Raw genomic sequence first — 18,909 nt, 5'->3', positions numbered from 1 at the left:
TTGACACTTAAGTATATTTTAAGCAATTACATTTATTTTTGATACTTAAGTATGTTTCAAACTAAAWACTTTTAGACTTTTACTCAAGTAGTATTTTACTGAGTGACTCACTTTTACTTCAATMATTTTCTATTAAGGTATCTATACTTTTCCTCAAGTAAGACAATTGGGTACTTTTTCTAACTATAGAAACAAACTATATTAATGAGGACCCCTTGGTGGTTAGATACCTGGCTAGATTAATTCATCAAACAAACAAAACAATTGGGGAGGTTTGGGGGGCCGGCCCTGCCTGCAGAATTTAGATGATTTATTGATCAAATCAAATCAGGTGTAGGTAGACCTTACAGTGAAATGCTTACTTACGAGCCCCTAACCAACAGTGCAGTTTAAAAAAATACAGATAACAAATAAAAGTAACAAGTAATTAAAGAGCAGCAGTAAAATAACAATAGTGAGACAATATACAGGGGGGTAGCGGTACAGAGTCAATGTGCGGGGACACCGGTTAGTTGAGGCAATATGTACATGTAGGTAGAGTTATTGAAGTGACTATGCATAGATGATCACAACAGAGAGTAGCAGCGGTGTAAAAGAGGGGGGGCAATGCAAATAGTCTGGGTAGCCATTTGATTAGATGTTCAGGAGTCTTATGACTTGGGGGTAGAAGCTGCTTAGAAGCCTCTTGGACCAAGACTTGGTGCTCTGGTACTGCTTGCTGTGCGGTATCAGAGAAAACAGTCTATGACTAGGGTGGCTGGAGTCTTTGACAATTTTTAGGGCCTTCCTCTGACATTGCCTGGTATAGAGGTCCTGGAAGCTTGGCCCCAGTGATGTACTGGGCCGTTCGCACTACCCTCTGTGGTGCCTTGCAGTCGGAGGCCGAGCACAAAGGTTAACAGCAAGTCTAGACAACTCTGTCGGCATATGTGTTGGTCACACTCATTATGCAATAGTGCTTTAAGTTGTGTCAAAGGCGTTGGGGCAAATGCATGTAGGCCTAAGGACAATAACAGTAACCTAACTGCTCTTTTACAATAAGYCCTCCTAGTTTCAGACATCTCATCCATGGTCAGTTCTAAAAAAGATAKATATATTGAAGGACAGTATCTTATCTAATTCCTTATTCCAAGCTGACTAAACTCAACTCTATGGTGAAGGTTGTTTCTGATGACCTCCACCAACTCCACCTATTCACCCAAGGTCAATACTTCAACATGTTTTCATTATGAAACGCTTACCTTGTACCTGTGTTTGTCCTTTGTAGTTGCATGCCTTTCTTCGCTTGCTGAAATCCATACTTTTTTAATAAAACGTTAATCAAATACAACCACCGACTGTGTCCTTGTTGGGGATTCAATTGGCACGCGCACCTTTGTGCTGACTTCCCGTCTTAGAGCAACAGCAATGAGCAAAAAGTCTGCGGTTGTATATGATTAACGTTTATTGAAAAAGTATGGATTTCAGCAAACAAAAGAAAGGCATGCAACGACAGAGGACAAACATAGGTACAAGGTAAGCGTTTTATAATTTTGCAAACATTTTGTATTGACCTTGGGCAAATGGAAGTAGTCAGAGCTGAATTCCACAAAGTCTGGTCTCTACTCAACTAGAGCTGAATTCCACAAAGTCTGGTCTCTACTCAACTCTGTTGCTGGAGTTAATCAGAGACTCCCTTCACCATGGAGTTGAGTTTAGTCAGCTACCTTATTCCAGGGTACAACCCCATAATCCATGGTTGTTGTTCACATGTGAGTAAATTACTGAGTTTCTAGCCTAGGCCTATGAAATCCACCTTGGATGCATATGGTTTCATTCACAACGTGGATGAAGCTGTCCAACAAAACTGTTTGTCTATATGCAACTGAAGCTAGAAAGCCTGTTAATCAACACATGTAAGGCCAATGAGGCCTTTATCGCCTATGTAGGCTAATTTGCAAGCATATTCATTAGTTAAATTGCAATCGGGTGGCTCCACGGGGTTGTAGTCTACTTGTAGAAGTTGGCACAAGAATCACCCACCCMAAAAAAACATTCAATGGATGGCATTATTGAAGCATAGAATTATAGGCTGCAGGCCGATTTCCATCGAGATGATTTACCATGGTGCGTCATTTAACCATTTCCATTGAAGGAAGAAATTGATACTCCTATAATTGCTCATAAATGAACTTAACCTTGGAAACTATGCAGATGCAATTAAATCTGTAGGCTACGCTCAAATAGCTTATACCTTGTAAGTGGGGGTGACGCAATGTTTAGCTGATCAGATGTAAGCCTAAGAAGGCTATATGACCCGGGAAAAAGCCACATTTACATAAATCAGTCGTTGCCCACAATAATGGRAATTAATACGGCCAAACAATAATACAGTTTCAAATATCTCGCTCTTCAACTAGCCAACTTGATCTGCCTCCCAATGCCAACTCTTCTYCCCCGGCAATCCATTCTCATAAATGATTTTGAAACCTTTTGAAGTTATATGGACAATGTGGTAACAAATTGTAAAAAGCAGAGTATCTAGTTACAAAGTCACCTGCAAAACCGGGTTTATATGGCATGTTTTGTAGGCCTAATCGTTTTTCCGAATTGCAGAGATCGCTGCAATGATTTCGCACGCACCTTTGACATTAATTTCTCACGAAAAGGAAAACGTGTGTCCCTGCCCTAATAACAAGTTCGATTAAAGTCCGGTATACTTTTTGGTCCAATTTGTTTGAAGTAAAGCATGTCCTCATTCTAACCTGCACACACACATTTGCTAAATTAGAGATTGACAAGAAATCTATGTATTATAGGAAAATGTTTCATACTGGATTGGAGTGATGCTCTTGTTTGTTATTTTACAATGACACTGAAAGTTTTCTCATTCATAAATCCATCGGCTGTAGCTGTGTATTTATTTCATGCATGATTCAAATGTTGTGTTGTTGTCTATAAAGCCAATGTTTCTGTGTACCCTACTTATTTGACAGTGTTGGCAAACATGTTGACATTTTGGCTTATATTGTAGCTATGCCCTGCATTTGTCACAATGCGAGTCTAATTTATGTGGGAAAATATGACAAATGAGGTCAACCTGTGGCCGATTTATCATCTGTCTTCCCCTATTTGTCATGCAGTTTTTTGATATAGTAGATTTACAAACGCAACTAGGGACAGTGTAAAGAGTGTGAAGAATTCCAGTTAAATTATCATCAACATGGCGGACTGACTGTAAATAGAGTCGTCGCAGCTGCACAGTCGAGAGCAAAAGTTGCCCTTAGCCCCTACGCCTCATTGCGAAACTTCAGGGATGATGTGTCACAAAAACCCATCGCCTTGACAAACCACAACCGCAGAGCAGAAGCTTTTCCTCTCGACCATTTTATTTCATTCCATTGCCGCGGAGCCCCCGAATAAAACAAAAACTGCTTTCGACACCTTAACGCGCAGAGAACGAGAGAGAAAATGGCTGTCTCTTTTAGTCTATCCAGCTTATTTTTTTATCGAGGTTTTAAAATGGGCGCATGTGACACCACCGAAACGGATGTAAATTAAATAAATTAGATATCTTAATGTTATGAGGTTAATATCTGTAGCCTAACTGTCTGGAGACCATAAGTAAAACATGTTACCAGCTTGCCAACGGAACAAACCCAACCCATCTTGTTAMGTGTCGGCTATGTGGCAATATAACAAAACGATGAACGTTTGCTTTATTATATTACATTATTAGATAAATGATGTTCTTGTTGCCTCCAACCATAGAGATATAGATATATTTTATAATTGTGTTCTAATTCTACATCCCTATCCGCGAGAGCATCCCTATCACTTTTGTCAGTCATCTCAGAATGTCCACAACTTTGTTGTTTTATGTAACCAATGTTACTTAATTTAGGCCTATACATTCCCTTCTCTGTGAATTGTTCCTATAGGAATTATATTGTTCTAAATTATGTTTGGAAAGGATTGGCATTATGAATATGCTAGTCTATAGTAACGTGTTGGGTCTTGTGGATTTAATTTTGTACCGTTGTTTCTTTTCACAGATACCTTACCGTAATTTATACAATTAAGCTCTGTCGAAACAAACAGAAGTTGCCGATGCCTCTTTCTCTCCCTCTGCGCACACATTCCACATCCCTCCTCCTGATCAGCAAAAAGTGTAACCTTGAACTTTTGTGTTRGCAATATTGTGTGCACGGCAATGTGATCTCGGTTAAAGACCTAATGAAAATATCTTGAAGGTCTTGGTTATAGATGTGACTTCCTTTAATGACCAACTGGATGAAAATAAAGGTGACATTTGAATTATGTCCGATAAAAAATGTGACAGATGTTGACCAACCTTTTAGACAACTAGCCCCAAGAAGGTGTGTTGTTATGCAAATTTCACAAAAAATAATTAATAAGCACAGAGGACTTGAAATACATGATAACTGTGTCTGTGTGTGTGAGAGAGAGAGAGAGAGAGAGAGAGAGAGTGCGTGCGTGTGCGCGCGCGCGCATGTGACAATTATGTGTTCGCGTGTCTGCATAGGAGAGGAGAAATTAAGATTCGTTCTTCCCCTTGTGCATGTCGTTTTTTTGCTATTCTGAGCGATAGGTAATGGCGGTTGCCCAGATACGAGCGAACCAATAATCTTCTGACAGGTCGACCATGCACCCATATATGGCTGCAACCCCTGCTGCACTGCAGTCGCGCGGAGACCAATGCTTACCCCATAAAAGGAGTCCCGCAGCCCGTCTTCCTCCGGTAAAGCGATGCACAAAATGCATTACTGGCATCATGTTTGCTTGTGGAAAAATACAAGAGACAAAATGAAAACCTAATGTAAATGCATATGACGAATAATAACATGAGGGACGGTTCAATATCCCATCTAGCCTATTTTCTGCATGTCTTCTTTGTCCTGTACTGCTWCTATCCCAACGGTGATTTTGAGAGCATTCACATTAGGAAATGGCTAGATGTTGATGTGTTTGCATGGGTGCCGTCATGGGCCTAATTGATATCATAACAAACATCCATTGATTGGCAAAGAGGGGGTCCTTTGTTTCAACCATATCCATTGCAGCTTATCCATTGCAGCCTGTCAGCGCAATATTGCCATTAGCCTATTGTCATTTCCAATGGATCAAGAAAGACCTATAGGCGTGTAATTAAGCAATGAAGAGTCTATTTCGTGGTTTAGGCATGCAGTCAGCGTTTGAGATTTGCTTTGTGTTACAGGCTGTATGGACCTGCATGTCTCTAAGCTTTAGGGTGGCCCGCTATAAATTTAAATTGACATGCATGCTATACTGAAACAACCATTAGTCTATCTCGGTTAGTTTGTTCAATTATATATTAGGCCTACCTCTTCTCTCCCTTCCTGTCGAGCAATCGGAAAAGGGTATTTAAGTATTGCCTATTAGTCAAGACCGGATTATTTGAAAGAGATTATGGCTGGGTCTATCAGGGAAACAATAATATGTTATAATAAGCCTATATGAGTTTTCTCCTAAACGAGTTTCTCACGGGGGCCAAATGATCCCAGAGAGTGAAAAGCCTATAGTCTAGAAGTATAAGATGAAGGCTTTCGTGATCTTTGCATGCTTTGACAATGCAAACGTATTGAAATGAGACAATGCCAATACCAACGGTGTAGGAAACGTTGTCGCTCCTCACATGTGCAAATAAACTTTGACCATAATAAAGGCCGACATCTGAGACATATTTTAATCAATATACTTTTTGTCAAATGGTTGTGCGTCCATCTCAACTCATGTGTTGGCCTTAACAGCAATATTATCCGATTGATTAGCCTTTCTGATATAGTTGTATTTATTTGACTAGGCATAGATCAACCTAATTAGGAAATCCTCATTCGTATGAGCCTATATTCTTAAATGGATGGATGTTTGTGTTAAATTAATGTCTTTTGTTCGTGTAATTTAGTTCATAATGTAAGCCTGTAATCTGGTTTGAAAATCAATCTGAACTTTTGGAGTCTGTTTTCTTTAAGGGAACTTGGCGATGAGGTCTGAGTTAATATGAAGTTTCAAGAGGATATGGATATGTTATTTTTAGTACTCAAGTAAATATATTTGCGAAAGATTTATAGATGTGTGATCAGCCAAATAGCTGTCAGATTAAGAAAATCAGTTTATCGGTCAATTGCACACAAGGACCAACCGAAATGTGACTTCTGCTTTTAACCCAAACCGTTCATATAGGCCAACAGGTTTTGTGGAGAGGTGCAGGGGACTGCCACACTGGGCGCCCGGGGAGCTATTGTTGTGAGAGGTTAAGTGCCTTGCTCAAGGACACAACAGCAGGCAATGGAATCTAGGATTTGATAGGCCTACCAGCAACCTTCCGGTTGCCAGCTCACTCCCCRCCAGACCCGGGATTCTAACTGRCAACCCTCCGGTTGCTTGCTCGCCTCTAACCGCTAGGCTACCTGCCGCCAATCAATTGGTATTGTGAGTTTAACCTTTCGTTGAATGCACTGCAAATTAATATTTWGACAAATTAATGCTCTGATAAAAAAAAAATCGAATGGAAAGTTTGACAATAATCCAACACGCGGGACATTATTGAAATGTACCTTTTCTGATTCGACAAGTCTTTGGATGCTGTTCATTTGAATCTGTGCTATAATGCCATATACATTTTATTTTGGAGAAATAATATTGACATAGTAATGATAATACAGATAATAACAATAATAATAATATTATCATTATTAGTAGTATTAATAAATAAACAATTAAAATAAATATGTAGGCCTATCCAATTAAGAATAACGATAAATACAAGGATATTATTATTATTATTTTATCTATTTTGGTCTGACAAACCTCTCTTTCTTCTACATATGGCCTATATATTCCACATACTCMTTCAGTTGYTGCTGTAACGTGGATAAACGCAGTAGGCCTAGCTGACTGATTTATGCTGTGTAAACAACAGGATTTATCACACATGTGTCTAATTATTTGAGCAGATCGTAATGAAAGTAAGCAAATGATTTAAACGCACGAGATTTTATGGTTCGTTTTAAGTGACGGGTTCGTGGAAATTATAGACCTAAATATATCCCTTGTTGAGTGGTTGTGCTATGATCACTTGGTGTTGTGAGTTGAAAATATTTTCGCTTAATTGAGGCCCATGCATAGGCCTACAAGCTCTGTTCTAAACTTTAGTTTTTCTATATGAAGCCCTACTCAATGAATTAGACTACATAGGCCTACTTCCATACCCTAACTCAAACAATAGGCCAATTTCTGTTTCGCTCAACTTTTTGATAGGCTATAATTACAATATTTTCCCGATTAGTCTAAAGTTTATGTTCAGGTTAATTCATTTAATTTGAGGTCCTACCTAACAATTTGATGGCAATCGCCTACTCAAACACTTTAAAGGCTATACATTAGGTAAGGTCTTACGACTATGCTAAAGGTGCAATGTGTTCTCTGATCCCCACATTTAGACATCTTCGACTGTGTTCGTTAAATGAAGTCAAACGTGTATGGAAACTGTAGCTTAGGTTTAAACGAATATCCTACTGAATGGAGACTATAATTCACACCATTTATTGCGAGAGAAAGAAAGAAAAAGATAAAACACCCATGACGCTGCTTGTAGGGATCAAGAGAACTGAATTAAGGATAAACTATTGCACATGAATGTGATCTATAGCCTATGTTCTATTTAGACATAGGACATTTCCTTTAGGCYTATATTGTCTCCTAGTGTCTTCATACAATTTACCTTACCATGACTGTAAACTATTGATTAGGAACACTTTAAACTGAAATATTGTGTGACAGTTCAGTTGATAACTGAAATGTGCACACATTCAATCTGCTTTCCTTCACCTCTTTGGCGTATTAMATCTGAGGAACGTTGCTCCTATTGTTAATTTCTGTTCATTCTGCACATGTTCTGGCGACATATGTTTTTAAAGATCTCCGAATAATCCGAGTAATTGATCCACCGCGCTAATGCCACCATTTTCCCCTTAAGAATTTCCAGAAGTGGACGCTCCTCCTACTCACCTAGCAACCGCGGGCACGTAGCAACGGCTAACCCAATGGGCTTACTCTAAATGGTTCCACTGACTGCGGTTCCTAGGCAACACATACATTTTTTAATGACGTCTTTTCTGTGCAGGAGTATTATGGGCTGTCTGGAATTCACTCCGCGAGACAGGGGAGAAAAATATCTAGCGTTCACCACCAAGCTTTAGCTAACGGTAGCTGGATTGAAGTAAACATGGAGCTGTCTGCAGTTGGGGAACGGGTTTTCGCAGCCGAATCTATCATCAAACGGCGAATAAGGAGAGTATGTGAAACACAATTTCCTAACATGCATAATATATTTTGACGCGCCACTGCAGTTCCCTAACGAAGCGTTCTTTTTCTATTTCTGATGACACGCAGGGTCGAATGGAATACCTTGTGAAATGGAAGGGCTGGTCACCGAAGTAAGTTGCGTTGAATTTAATGCTAGAGATCCTTGCTTCTACATGGATGTTGCTGGCTGCTAGCTGTAGCGTTCGCTTGCTAGCTAGGTGGCATCTGCTAGTGACAAAGTCAGCGCAGCACGCTGGCAGTGTTAGCAAGCTAGCTAACGTTAGCCCGTATCTACGCTTGCTTTCCCAATGTAGTGGAAAACTAACCTCTGTCAATTGTATTTTTCTCCATAGATTTAGCACTTGGGAACCGGAGGAAAATATATTGGACTCCCGCCTCTTCGTCGCATTCGAAGAGAGGTAAATTGTATGGATATGGGCCTGTTCATGTTGTACATTCATTGCATGCAATGTTAGCAGCACAGCAAAATAAAATGCATCCGTCACGCAAGTCGCCTATTACACTTCACTCTCTTGATACTCAAAATGAGTGTCTTGCTGTTTCAGGGAGCGCGAAAGGGAACTATTTGGGCCCAAAAAGAGAGGCCCGAAACCGAAGACATTCCTGCTAAAGGTAGCTATGTTGATATGCATGCATTGTTGAAAATAATCCATCCAACACGCAATGATACTGTGGAATCTACTGAATTTAGGGCTGCATGGTTGGACACGATTTCTAGCATGTGGCATGTAAACATACCACAGTCTCCACCCACTATGTATCCACAGGTTCTTCATCTGGTTAATATATAGCTGTTGTTGTAACACGTAAATATGCAAGTTTGAAGGATCCACATGTCAAGTTTTCCCATGAGAATCACCTTTTGTCTACCGGTATTAAGKCAACATCACATTTAGTGCTCGATGTGTATTTGTGTAGGTGTGAATGTGTGAATGTGTATTTAGGGAAATTAGTTAGTTAGGCTGGTGCTAATAGACCTTAATACAATTTTTTTAAACCGAATCATGGTAAATTGGTTGGATTGACAGGTAGCCAAATTGATCAATAAACATGCCAGGTTAATTGTTTATATTTCGAAATGAACTCAATGTAAGCCTACACGTTTAGAATTTAAAATGTGCTTATAAAAGCGAGGGTTCGTCTTTTCAGGCGTGCATCGGTTATTCGGCACGGTTAAAACTTATGACGTTTTGGCGTGTAATCATCAGTAAAGCAATCGTTATAGCTAATASCAATAGTTTTCATGGGACTGGTTATGAATGAAATCTTAAAATCTGAAGACGTCATCAAACGAATGCGCTTGTCTTTTCACGAGAGAGCCGACTATGAAAAKTGCTTAATACCAGCATCTTATTTAGGATGCAGGTTCTCACCCAGGCCTGTAAATAGCTGAAAATACATATAACAAGTAACTATTGTAAAAATGCTAGCAAACTGGTGTAGCCTGTAAATTCTTCAGGGGATATTATGCCAAGTGAAGATGTTGTCTACTGTCTTCATTTATAATTGTGTACATGTATTGTTACAATTATACTCTTTGTTATAACATTGTTTTGCTAATTGCAAGTGCACATTATTTATTAAGCCATTATAAAGCGGCTGGCAGACTCTTAGTATATATGTGTAATGACAAATAAAGAGTATCCTCAACTGACATTTTAAATTTGTCTTCATGAAAGAGAACATTATACCCACTGAAATTGGAGCAGGGGAAAAACATTGCCCATATTGCCATCGGCAATAGCCTACTTAAAATKTTCCATCTTTGTTGTTGATAAGATTTTCCCCAGTTCAAAAGTGGTTCTTCTCTGGTTTCCTTCCCCGTTTAGGCACAAGCTAAAGCTAAAGCCAAATCGTACGAGTTCAGGAGCGATGCGGTCCGGGGGATACGCGTCACCTACCCGACCCCAGAGCCTGTCATCACCCCCAGAGCCCGAGAGGGGCTGAGGGCCGTAGTCCCCACCATCTTCCCACCCAGCACTGTCAACAGGGGCGAGAGTGTGCGGGTCAGGCCCCCAGAACCGGTCCGAGAGCACCGTCAACCAGTCCTCCAGAGGCCCCCAGGCCCCGATGGCTTTGTGATCGTCCCCAAGAAGAGAGGGCCCAAACCCAAGCTGCGATTTAAGGACAATCCCTTCAACGCTCCTCCCGCCGCCCCAGAGCCCCCCAAGAGGAGGGCAGATGAGCAGGCGACATATGGCCCACTCAAATTGGCCAAGCTGGGCCTGTCCGGTGGTGAAGAGAGGGGGTCTGAGATAAGGGGGAATAAACTAGCCCACAGGCACCAGGAGGAGCTAGGTGGTTATCCCCACAAGCAAATTAGGCCCGTGGCTAGTGGGAGCACACAGCAGCACTGCGTCCCAGACAGGAGCATGTTGCACTCACACAGAATAGGCTCTGACTCCCAGGCCTGCAGGACTAAAGAATGCCCCTCAAACTACTTATCCCCTCCCAAACTAAAGCACCTATCCAAAAAGAATGTGCATCAACCCAGTGAAGAGCTTCCACAGAGGGGGAAGCCTTCACTCATCGCCAAAATCCCTGTGTCGCGGATCCTGGGCCAAACGGACGAGGTGACTTGGAAGCCTTGCTTGAACAACGTGGAGAAGGTTCTGGTGACTGATGTGACCACAAACTTTTTGACAGTGACTATCAGGGAGAGTAGCACAGATCAAGGATTTTTCAAAGATAAAAGATGATTTCCTCTGATTTTAATTCTCTTCAGCTCTGTCAATCTTGTACCAAATGATTTGGAAAAGTCTGTCTTTATAGTGTCATTTATCATTCAGATTTTTTATGTAATGTATAAAAGCAAATTACAGGATTGTATGTGCAGATGTATATATATATATACTATAGTTGGAAGTCTATTAAATGTAATGACCAAAATTAAAGGACGTTTCATTTTAAACTAATCACCACCCATAGGCTATTTGAAAGAGTTGCATGCCTTGTGTACAGCGTTTACTTGTTTACAAAGGGCTTTTAGTTTTCAACAATCCGCTTTTAAACAAACAATATACTTTGTCAGACAGGCTATATTTATGTCAAGCTAGTACCTTTTACATGTTAGAGGTATAATGTGGATTTGTCATTTGATTTCACATGTCAGTGAAAAAAATTAATATGGAGAAATCCTAAACCAATTATAGTGTGAACTATATGTTCCAGGTCATTCCATATCAATTTGAGGTGTAGCTCTACCCTGTTCATTTCAAACGTTTATCAAGCACTTCCTCTATAAGAGTCTATAGAGCCTTTACAATGCTATAGGCCAGCAGATGTCGGTCTTGTTTCCAGATTTTATWAACTGTTAATAAAAATGGGAAAGGTGCTTGATGTTTATGACGCTGTCTTTGTCGAAGAACATAAGGTCTTTCTGACGACATCTGTGTTGGACATATAAAATCAAATGCTTTCAATGTAACAGGATGATCACAACCTGATGTCACAGTTTGCTTTTGAGATGCTTTCCAGTAAACTTGTTGCAATTGTCTCTGTTTCTGGTTGTCATGATTTCTTCCAACTGATTTTAAGATTCCTTTTTTTTTGCCTTGGTTGGGGAAAGGACTGATGAAAGTTGCAAATGTGCTTTATAGAATTACAGCTTTCAGAAATATTTTGGTGACATTAGATTTTTTTTTTTTTAGGAAGCTGCTTTAGTTTGCATGTTTCCCGTTGTCCTAATTTCAAATAACGTTGACCATATTTCGGATYTATTGTCTAACTGCAGGAATAGGTTTACCTCGTCTTTGCCGTGGTTCAGAATGACATTTTCTCAGCAATATGGTAGTGCCAATTATAGTAGAGAAATAGGTCCTACTTTTCGTTGAGATTAGTGCGTTAAGGCAACGGTCCACAAAGGCCTAGAAAGTCAAGACCTTGGTTTATATATTTTGTAACGATTCAGATTTTTTCAAAACAAATCAGGAAGCAACTCAAATCTATAGGCCTATTTGCTTTCATTAAAAATACAATACCAATTTCACTGTCTTATTTTTATTAAAATGACAAAGATTGCTAAAAGAATAGCGTAGTAGGGACTCAGAGACAGCTGATAAAGCATTTTAATAAGAGTTTTATWTTGAATTCTATTTAAATGTAATTGTGCTGTCCTCAGAGGTCGTCCTGCAAACTCTTCACAGAAAAAAAACCGTAGCCAATAATTGTTTTAAATGGTTGACATTGGGCTTACAGGAAGAATTTAATTGTACTTTTGCATAAAAAAATCTCAAATCATAAACCAATACAATCCAKCGCCCATCGGTATCTGCGGAATGGACACGATGGTTATGTGGGGTCACACGGTAGGTAGGCCTGTGTTACCAAATAGGTCATCAGAGCTAACAGATTGCCTACGAAATGTACGTTATAACCTGCTATTACACTTATGTCTGACAGGAATGCATTTGCCTGACAAAAGACTCCGGTCATTTTTGTATAGGCTATGGCGTAATGTTTAATGATTAATTTGGATGATTGTTGCGTGCTTACACTGTTTTTTTTACTTGGTTAGTTCCAGTGACCTATTTGTACGCCCATCCGTGCATTCGTTTTGCAGAATCATTCGATGATGCTCGCATGCCACATGCAGATAGTACTTGAACAATCTGACTCTTGATTGGCTACAATGCAATTTCTCCAGATGAAACACACGTCGGGTKTTAGATGTTGTCATTGAATCATGKGGACATAATACAAWAAAATAAAAGTTTCCCAAAAATTTGACTAAATGCATCAATAATTGTTCGATATTTTTGGCCATCAATCAGCCCAAACATCAGCAGCACATTTCTTAAATTGCATGTAAAATGTGTGCCGGTTCAGTCGTATACGGCCATATACGGCCATTATCAGTTTAATGCTATATTACGCAATGTTACAAATCATTTGCACGACGTTCACTTCGGAGAATAACTGTATTTGTTCTTGTCTGGATATATTTACTCCCTTCACACGTCCACAACTGCGTAAGATTTAGCCTAGTGCTCCCGGCCTTTCAGTTTAGCTGCGATAAAGCGTTGAATACTTTGTATCAAATAATTCCCCTCTTTCCTTTCACAAGTTGTTATTCATTGTGGTCAATAGCATGCCGTTCATCTGTAGAGCCTCCTGCGCGAGAAAGTAACAGCACTGTGCAGAGTCATACAGTGAACTCGAGCGAAGGGCACTGCCTTAAATTCCCCAAACATCAGTAAACTACGATAGTAACCTCGGGTCATGGCCGACCGCAACAACCGTAACCCCGGGTCAGCAGCGGGGTCAACCSACATGACTGCCTATGACACCATGGACAATCTTCCGCTTCACAGTTCCTCTTTCTTAGTAGTTAAAGTCTTTATTTTCTCTAAAGAAGTCTTACCGAAGCCTGTTCAAAGTCCAGTTTCAAAACCGAAGAGAAAAAAAACACACCACATTTCCATTTTTGATTAGATTGTTTATTAAATGATTGTTTTTTTTAAAACATTGTTTTACATAATACAATGTATATTTTCTCATAACTGTATCCACATATAAACGGATCATSTATCCTCTATGACSTTAACATCATTGTATATGTTTCCAGTATGCTAATGTTGTTGGAATAAGCTGATCTACTGATGGCCACTAATGTTCACTGCTGAGGCTTCATCATGAAATGCATGTGGTAGAGTTGCACTCCGAGCTTCACCCTCATATCATTATCATGGTCATCATCATCATCGTTGTCATCACAGTTGTCAACATCCTTCTTGCCGTCAACGCCTTCCGCCACACAGAAAAAGTTGTTCGCCAGAAGACAACAAAAAAAAAGATAGCGAATCAGTTTACCCCAATTCTAACTATAACCAATCAGGAGGGAAATACAAAACTGATCAGCGAAGGCAACTTCATCCTATAGGCTAATTATAGGCACTGTACATTGTGTTCAATAGGCAGGAAACTGAAAATTGTCCGAAATGTAGTGAAATKATGTACTTTCTGGTACTTTTTTTGTTACACAGCATTTTACTACCCTGTTCCCTACTCAACAAGCCCCAGGGGACCTAAGCAGGGATGTTTTATGGTTGTGTTGGACAGACAGGGACCTGGGCTGTGAGGAGTCAAGGCGAGGTCACTGGGGATTAGACAGGGTGTCCGTAGTTCCTGTCACAGCGGGGGTAGCAGTGGGGGTTCAGCCAGTGTTCCAGGTTGGTCTCCTGGGCCCTCTGATCCAGAACCTGCATGTGGAGCAAGTGCTCCTGTACGGGAGGGAGAGAGAGAGAGAGAGAGAGAGAGAGAGAGAGAGAGAGAGAGAGAGAGAGAGAGAGAGAGAGAGAGAGAGAGAGAGAGAAGAGAGAGAGAGAGAGAGGAGAGAGAGAGAGAGAGAGAGAGAGAGAGAGAGAGAGAGAGAGAGAGAGAGAGAGAGAGAGCGAGAGAGAGAGAGAGAGAGAGAGAGAGAGAGCGAGAGAGAGAGAGAGAGAGAGAGAGAGAGAGAGAGAGAGAGAGAGAGAAGAGAGAGAGAGAGAGAGAGAGAGAGAGAGAGAGAGAGAGAGAGAGAGAGGAGAGAGAGAGAGAGAGAGAGAGAGAGAGAGAGAGAGGAGAGAGAGAGAGAGAGAGAGAGAGAGAGGAGAGAGAGAGAGAGAGAGAGAGAGAGAGAGAGAGAGAGAGAGAGAGAGAGAGACAGAGAGAGAGAGAGAGAGAGAGAGAGAGAGAGAGAGAGAGAGAGAGAGAGAGAGAGAGAGAGAGAGAGAGAGAGAGAGAGAGAGAGAGAAAAAGAAGAGAGAGAAAAAGAGAGAGAGAAAAAGAGAGAGAGAAAGAAAGAGAGAGGGAGAGAAAGAGAGAAAGAGAGAGAGAGGGGGGGTCAAAAGAGAATGTGAGAGAATCATGAATGGGGTGGGCTGTCTTTTTTATTTTTTTGGAATGAAACACACCAGGGAGAGAAAGAGTTGACCATCAGTTTCATTGTATGACTACATATTATCTAAAGTGCTGTTCGTTTATCAAGCCGTAAGCAGCTCTCATTATCATATCAAAACAGAAGAAATGACAGGGTAATTGTTACGTGAAACATTTTTTATGGAWTCTTAGAAGGATGAGCACACCGCTGCAGGTTTYYWATTGTGCCCCTTGCACTTTGAACCTTACCCTCATTGGCTCATCGGGGTGGCCGGGCTTCTGCCTCTTGGTCCGCAGAAGTTGCTTAGCATAGCTCTCCTTGATGATTGGGTTTGCATCTGTCGATGGAGAGACAAAGCATTTCAAGACATCAATATCCCTTCGTTTTCAAAGAGCTGACTGTGCAACATCACTGCTTGCCTACGCAGGTGGACATTTATTGTCWTACGTTTKGCCCTGGARGCAGCTCTGCAAAGTGGTCACTAGCTGGCAGAGCCACAAAGTCATACAAAGTCATAGTTTTGTCACACCTGGACTACTGCCCAGATGTGTGGTCATGTGCGGCAAAGAAGGACAAAGGTAAATTGCAGTTGGTCCAGTACAAAGCAGCACGTATCGCACTTAGATGTAGACGGAGGGAAAGTGTCAGTGTCATGCATGTCTCCTGGCTCAAAGTTGAGGAGAGATTGACTGCATCACTATTGGTCTTTGTGCGAGGTATTGATCTGTTGAAGRTACTGAACTGTCTGTTCAAGCAGTTGGCACACAGTTCGAACACCCATTGGTACAACACAAGTCATGCAACCAGAGGTCTCCTCACAGTCCCCAGGTCCAGCACAGAGGCTGGGAAACGCACAGTATTAAATAGAGCCATGTCTACATGGAACTCTCTGCCACCCCAGGTAACTAGCAATAAAACCAGTTTTTAAAAAAACAGATAAAACAACACCTTACTGCACAAAGGGTACTGTGAATCGACACAGTCATTTTATATATATTGTATTGTAATTTGCACTGTACTATGTATTAGACCTAGAGGTTGTGTGTATGTACTGATACAGTGCATTCAGAAAGTATTCAGACCCCTTGACTTTTTCCACATTTTGTTACGTTACAGCCTTATTCTAAAATGTATTATATATTTTTTTCCCCTCACCAATCTACACACAATACCCCATAATGACAAAGTAAAAACAGGTTTTAAGACATTTTTGTCTATATAATGTCTCACACAAACCAAGTCATGAGGTCCGAAGGAATTGTCAAGACACAGATCTGGGGAAGGGTATAAAAAAAATTACTCCTCAGTAAAAGGCACATGACAGCCCGCTTGGAGTTTGCCAAAAGGCACCTAAAGACTCTCAGACCACGAGAAACAAGATTTTCTGGTCTGATGAAACCAAGATTGAACTTTTTGGCCTGAATGCCAAGCATCACGTCTGGAGGAAACCTGGCACCATCCCTGCAGTGAAGTATGGTGGTGGCAGCATCAGCATGTGGAGTTGTTTTTCAGCGGCAGGGACTGGGAGACCRGTCAGGATCGAGGCATAACTGAACAGAGCAAAGTACAGAGAGATCCTTGATGAAAACCTGCTCCAGAGCGCTCAGTACCTTAGACTAGGGTGAAGGTTCACCTTCCAACAGGACAACAACCCTAAGCACACAGCCAAGACAAAGCAGGAGTGGCTTCGGGACAAGTCTCTGAATGTCCTTGAGTGGCCCAGCCAGAGCCCAGACTTGAACCCGGATCGAACATCTCTGGATGTGGAAAAAGTCAAGAGGTCTGAATACTTTCCGAAGGCACTGCATGTAGGCTATGTGTGAAGTTTTAAATTTATGTATTTCAGTCCTTGACTAATACTGTTCTGTACTATGTATAATGTCATGTTTCATGTGGACCCCAGGAAGAATAGCTGATGCTTTTGCAGCAGCGAATGAAGATCTTAATAAATACCAAATACCCCCCGAAAATCGGATTTTAAACATAACCTTAACCATAACCTTAACCACACCGCTAACCCTAACCTTAAATTAAGACATTAATTGTTATGATATAGCCAAGTTTGACTTTGTAKCTGGCCCAGCTAGCGGGATATCGCTCAGTTCTGCCTCCGGGGCAAGATTCATGACAATGAACGTCAACCTTMATTTGTCTACATCTATCTCAAACGAAAATATTGCAACAATCAGTGACATAGGGTACTCTATAGGGAATAGGGTGCCATTTGAGATGCARCCCTAGTCTCGTAGAGCTCTGTCTCTGTCTGTCCCCCAGCAGCAGCAGAATATCATTAGGAGGCTGTTTTTTTGGTGGAGCAACAAAGTACCCATTCATTTCCCCCACTCTCCAGAGAGCCAGGCCAGCCCATGGAGCACGTGACCCCCAAAAGGCCAACCTGTGAGGGGGTATGAAAATGAACCTGGCTGGCTCTGTCAACAGCGCCAGGCACACACAGCGACGTGGCAAAGCACCACCCAGGGCTCATGCAGGCTTTTTGCAATGATTTTGAAACTGAATTGATAAGAGCTTAAAAATGGAAGWACATGATATTGTAATAGGGGGCAGATCAATACAATATTTAAATGAGCTATGTGCATAAAACAATTCTGTCATATTTGTTTTGTTTTACATGAGCAATTATTTGTTCTGCTTATTTTCATATTTTCATGCAATATCTTCATACAACAGACATGTATTTAGTTTCATATTTACTAGTTACAATGACGCAACGCAATATTTGCTTTTCTGTGCACGACTGAATTGCATTTTTATTTTGTAAGTTTAATTATGAAGCAAGTACTTTTCTTCATGCATGTAATTATTTGAGCATATAAATTACTGCATTAATTACTACTTAACAACTGCATAATCATATTTTCTTAAAACAACATTTCTATTGCATTAACATTTAGAAAAAAATGCAAAGATAAACTTTTATCAGAGACCTTCAAAAGACTCAMAAGCCACCAAAAGGTTAATTAATACATTTTTCTAAAGGCAATTTACCTCTTCAAAATGAGCCTACCTGCTGTGTAGATGGTCAAGAGGACCAGACAGAGGGAAAATGCCACAAACTTCTTCATCTTGGTCTCTGATCTCCTGCCCGGCTACTTCTGCACTGAGACCCCAGTCCGTAGGAGATGAGGGTGTAAATGATCCTCTTACGTCACCGATCACCTCCCCAATCCAAATATCACATAACTGTGAAAACATCTGTTGAGTGTCACTGTGCCTGCTGTTCTGGCACGAGACATGTATTTATTTGTATATTTATTTGGTGGTGATTATAGCATGCAATGTACTTATTTTTTCATCAGTTTGAACTTTGATACCGTACTCAAATATATTTTTCTTCTAGCACGAATTACATCTGTATCCAGTTGCAGTTTTAGCGTTATGATTTAAAATTTGCAATGCTGATTCTATCCACTTGATGGCGCGCAAAACTCATTTTATACAGAGATAATTTGTTTAGGAATAATGGATGTTTTTCGCAAGGCAGTGTTTTTTTAAAGGCTATTTTCTGTTTTGTTCTTGGTTTCCCGGAAACGAGGCCATGCGCCTTATCGGCCTTGGGCCACACTCTTTTTACGGCACTTCAATACAAAGTGATTTCCGTAGCAGGTTAGGAGAGCATTTTCGCTAACCATAACCATTTTCCTAACCTTAACCTCAGAAACCTAACCTCCTTCGCAAATTCT

At 40.7% G+C, this 18,909-nt stretch overlaps 2 protein-coding genes across 2 annotated transcripts; one reads left to right on the top strand and one right to left on the bottom strand.

Moving 5' to 3' along the window:
- The first annotated feature begins 8,149 nt into the window (after nt 1-8,149).
- LOC111956622 (chromobox protein homolog 8) lies at nt 8,150-11,563 on the top strand. Its single transcript, XM_023977170.2, has 5 exons — nt 8,150-8,317; nt 8,416-8,459; nt 8,682-8,747; nt 8,895-8,961; nt 10,179-11,563. The coding sequence occupies exons 1-5, from the start codon at nt 8,249-8,251 to the stop codon at nt 11,046-11,048; spliced, it is 1,116 nt and encodes a 371-aa protein (XP_023832938.1). The 5' UTR covers nt 8,150-8,248; the 3' UTR covers nt 11,049-11,563.
- A 2,433-nt stretch (nt 11,564-13,996) lies between these two features.
- On the bottom strand, nt 13,997-18,344 carry LOC111956702 (uncharacterized protein C17orf67 homolog). The gene is made up of 3 exons (XM_023977278.2): nt 18,234-18,344; nt 15,457-15,545; nt 13,997-14,570 (listed from the first exon to the last, which is right to left on the bottom strand). Exons 1-3 carry the CDS (start codon nt 18,289-18,291, stop codon nt 14,454-14,456), a joined length of 264 nt encoding a protein of 87 aa, XP_023833046.1. The 5' UTR covers nt 18,292-18,344; the 3' UTR covers nt 13,997-14,453.
- Between the last annotated feature and the right edge of the window lie 565 nt (nt 18,345-18,909).

This window comes from Salvelinus sp. IW2-2015, linkage group LG1 (genome assembly GCF_002910315.2).
Source record: "Salvelinus sp. IW2-2015 linkage group LG1, ASM291031v2, whole genome shotgun sequence".
Taxonomy (NCBI): Eukaryota; Metazoa; Chordata; class Actinopteri; order Salmoniformes; family Salmonidae; genus Salvelinus; species Salvelinus sp. IW2-2015.
This window is presented reverse-complemented; position numbering and strand designations above follow the sequence as displayed.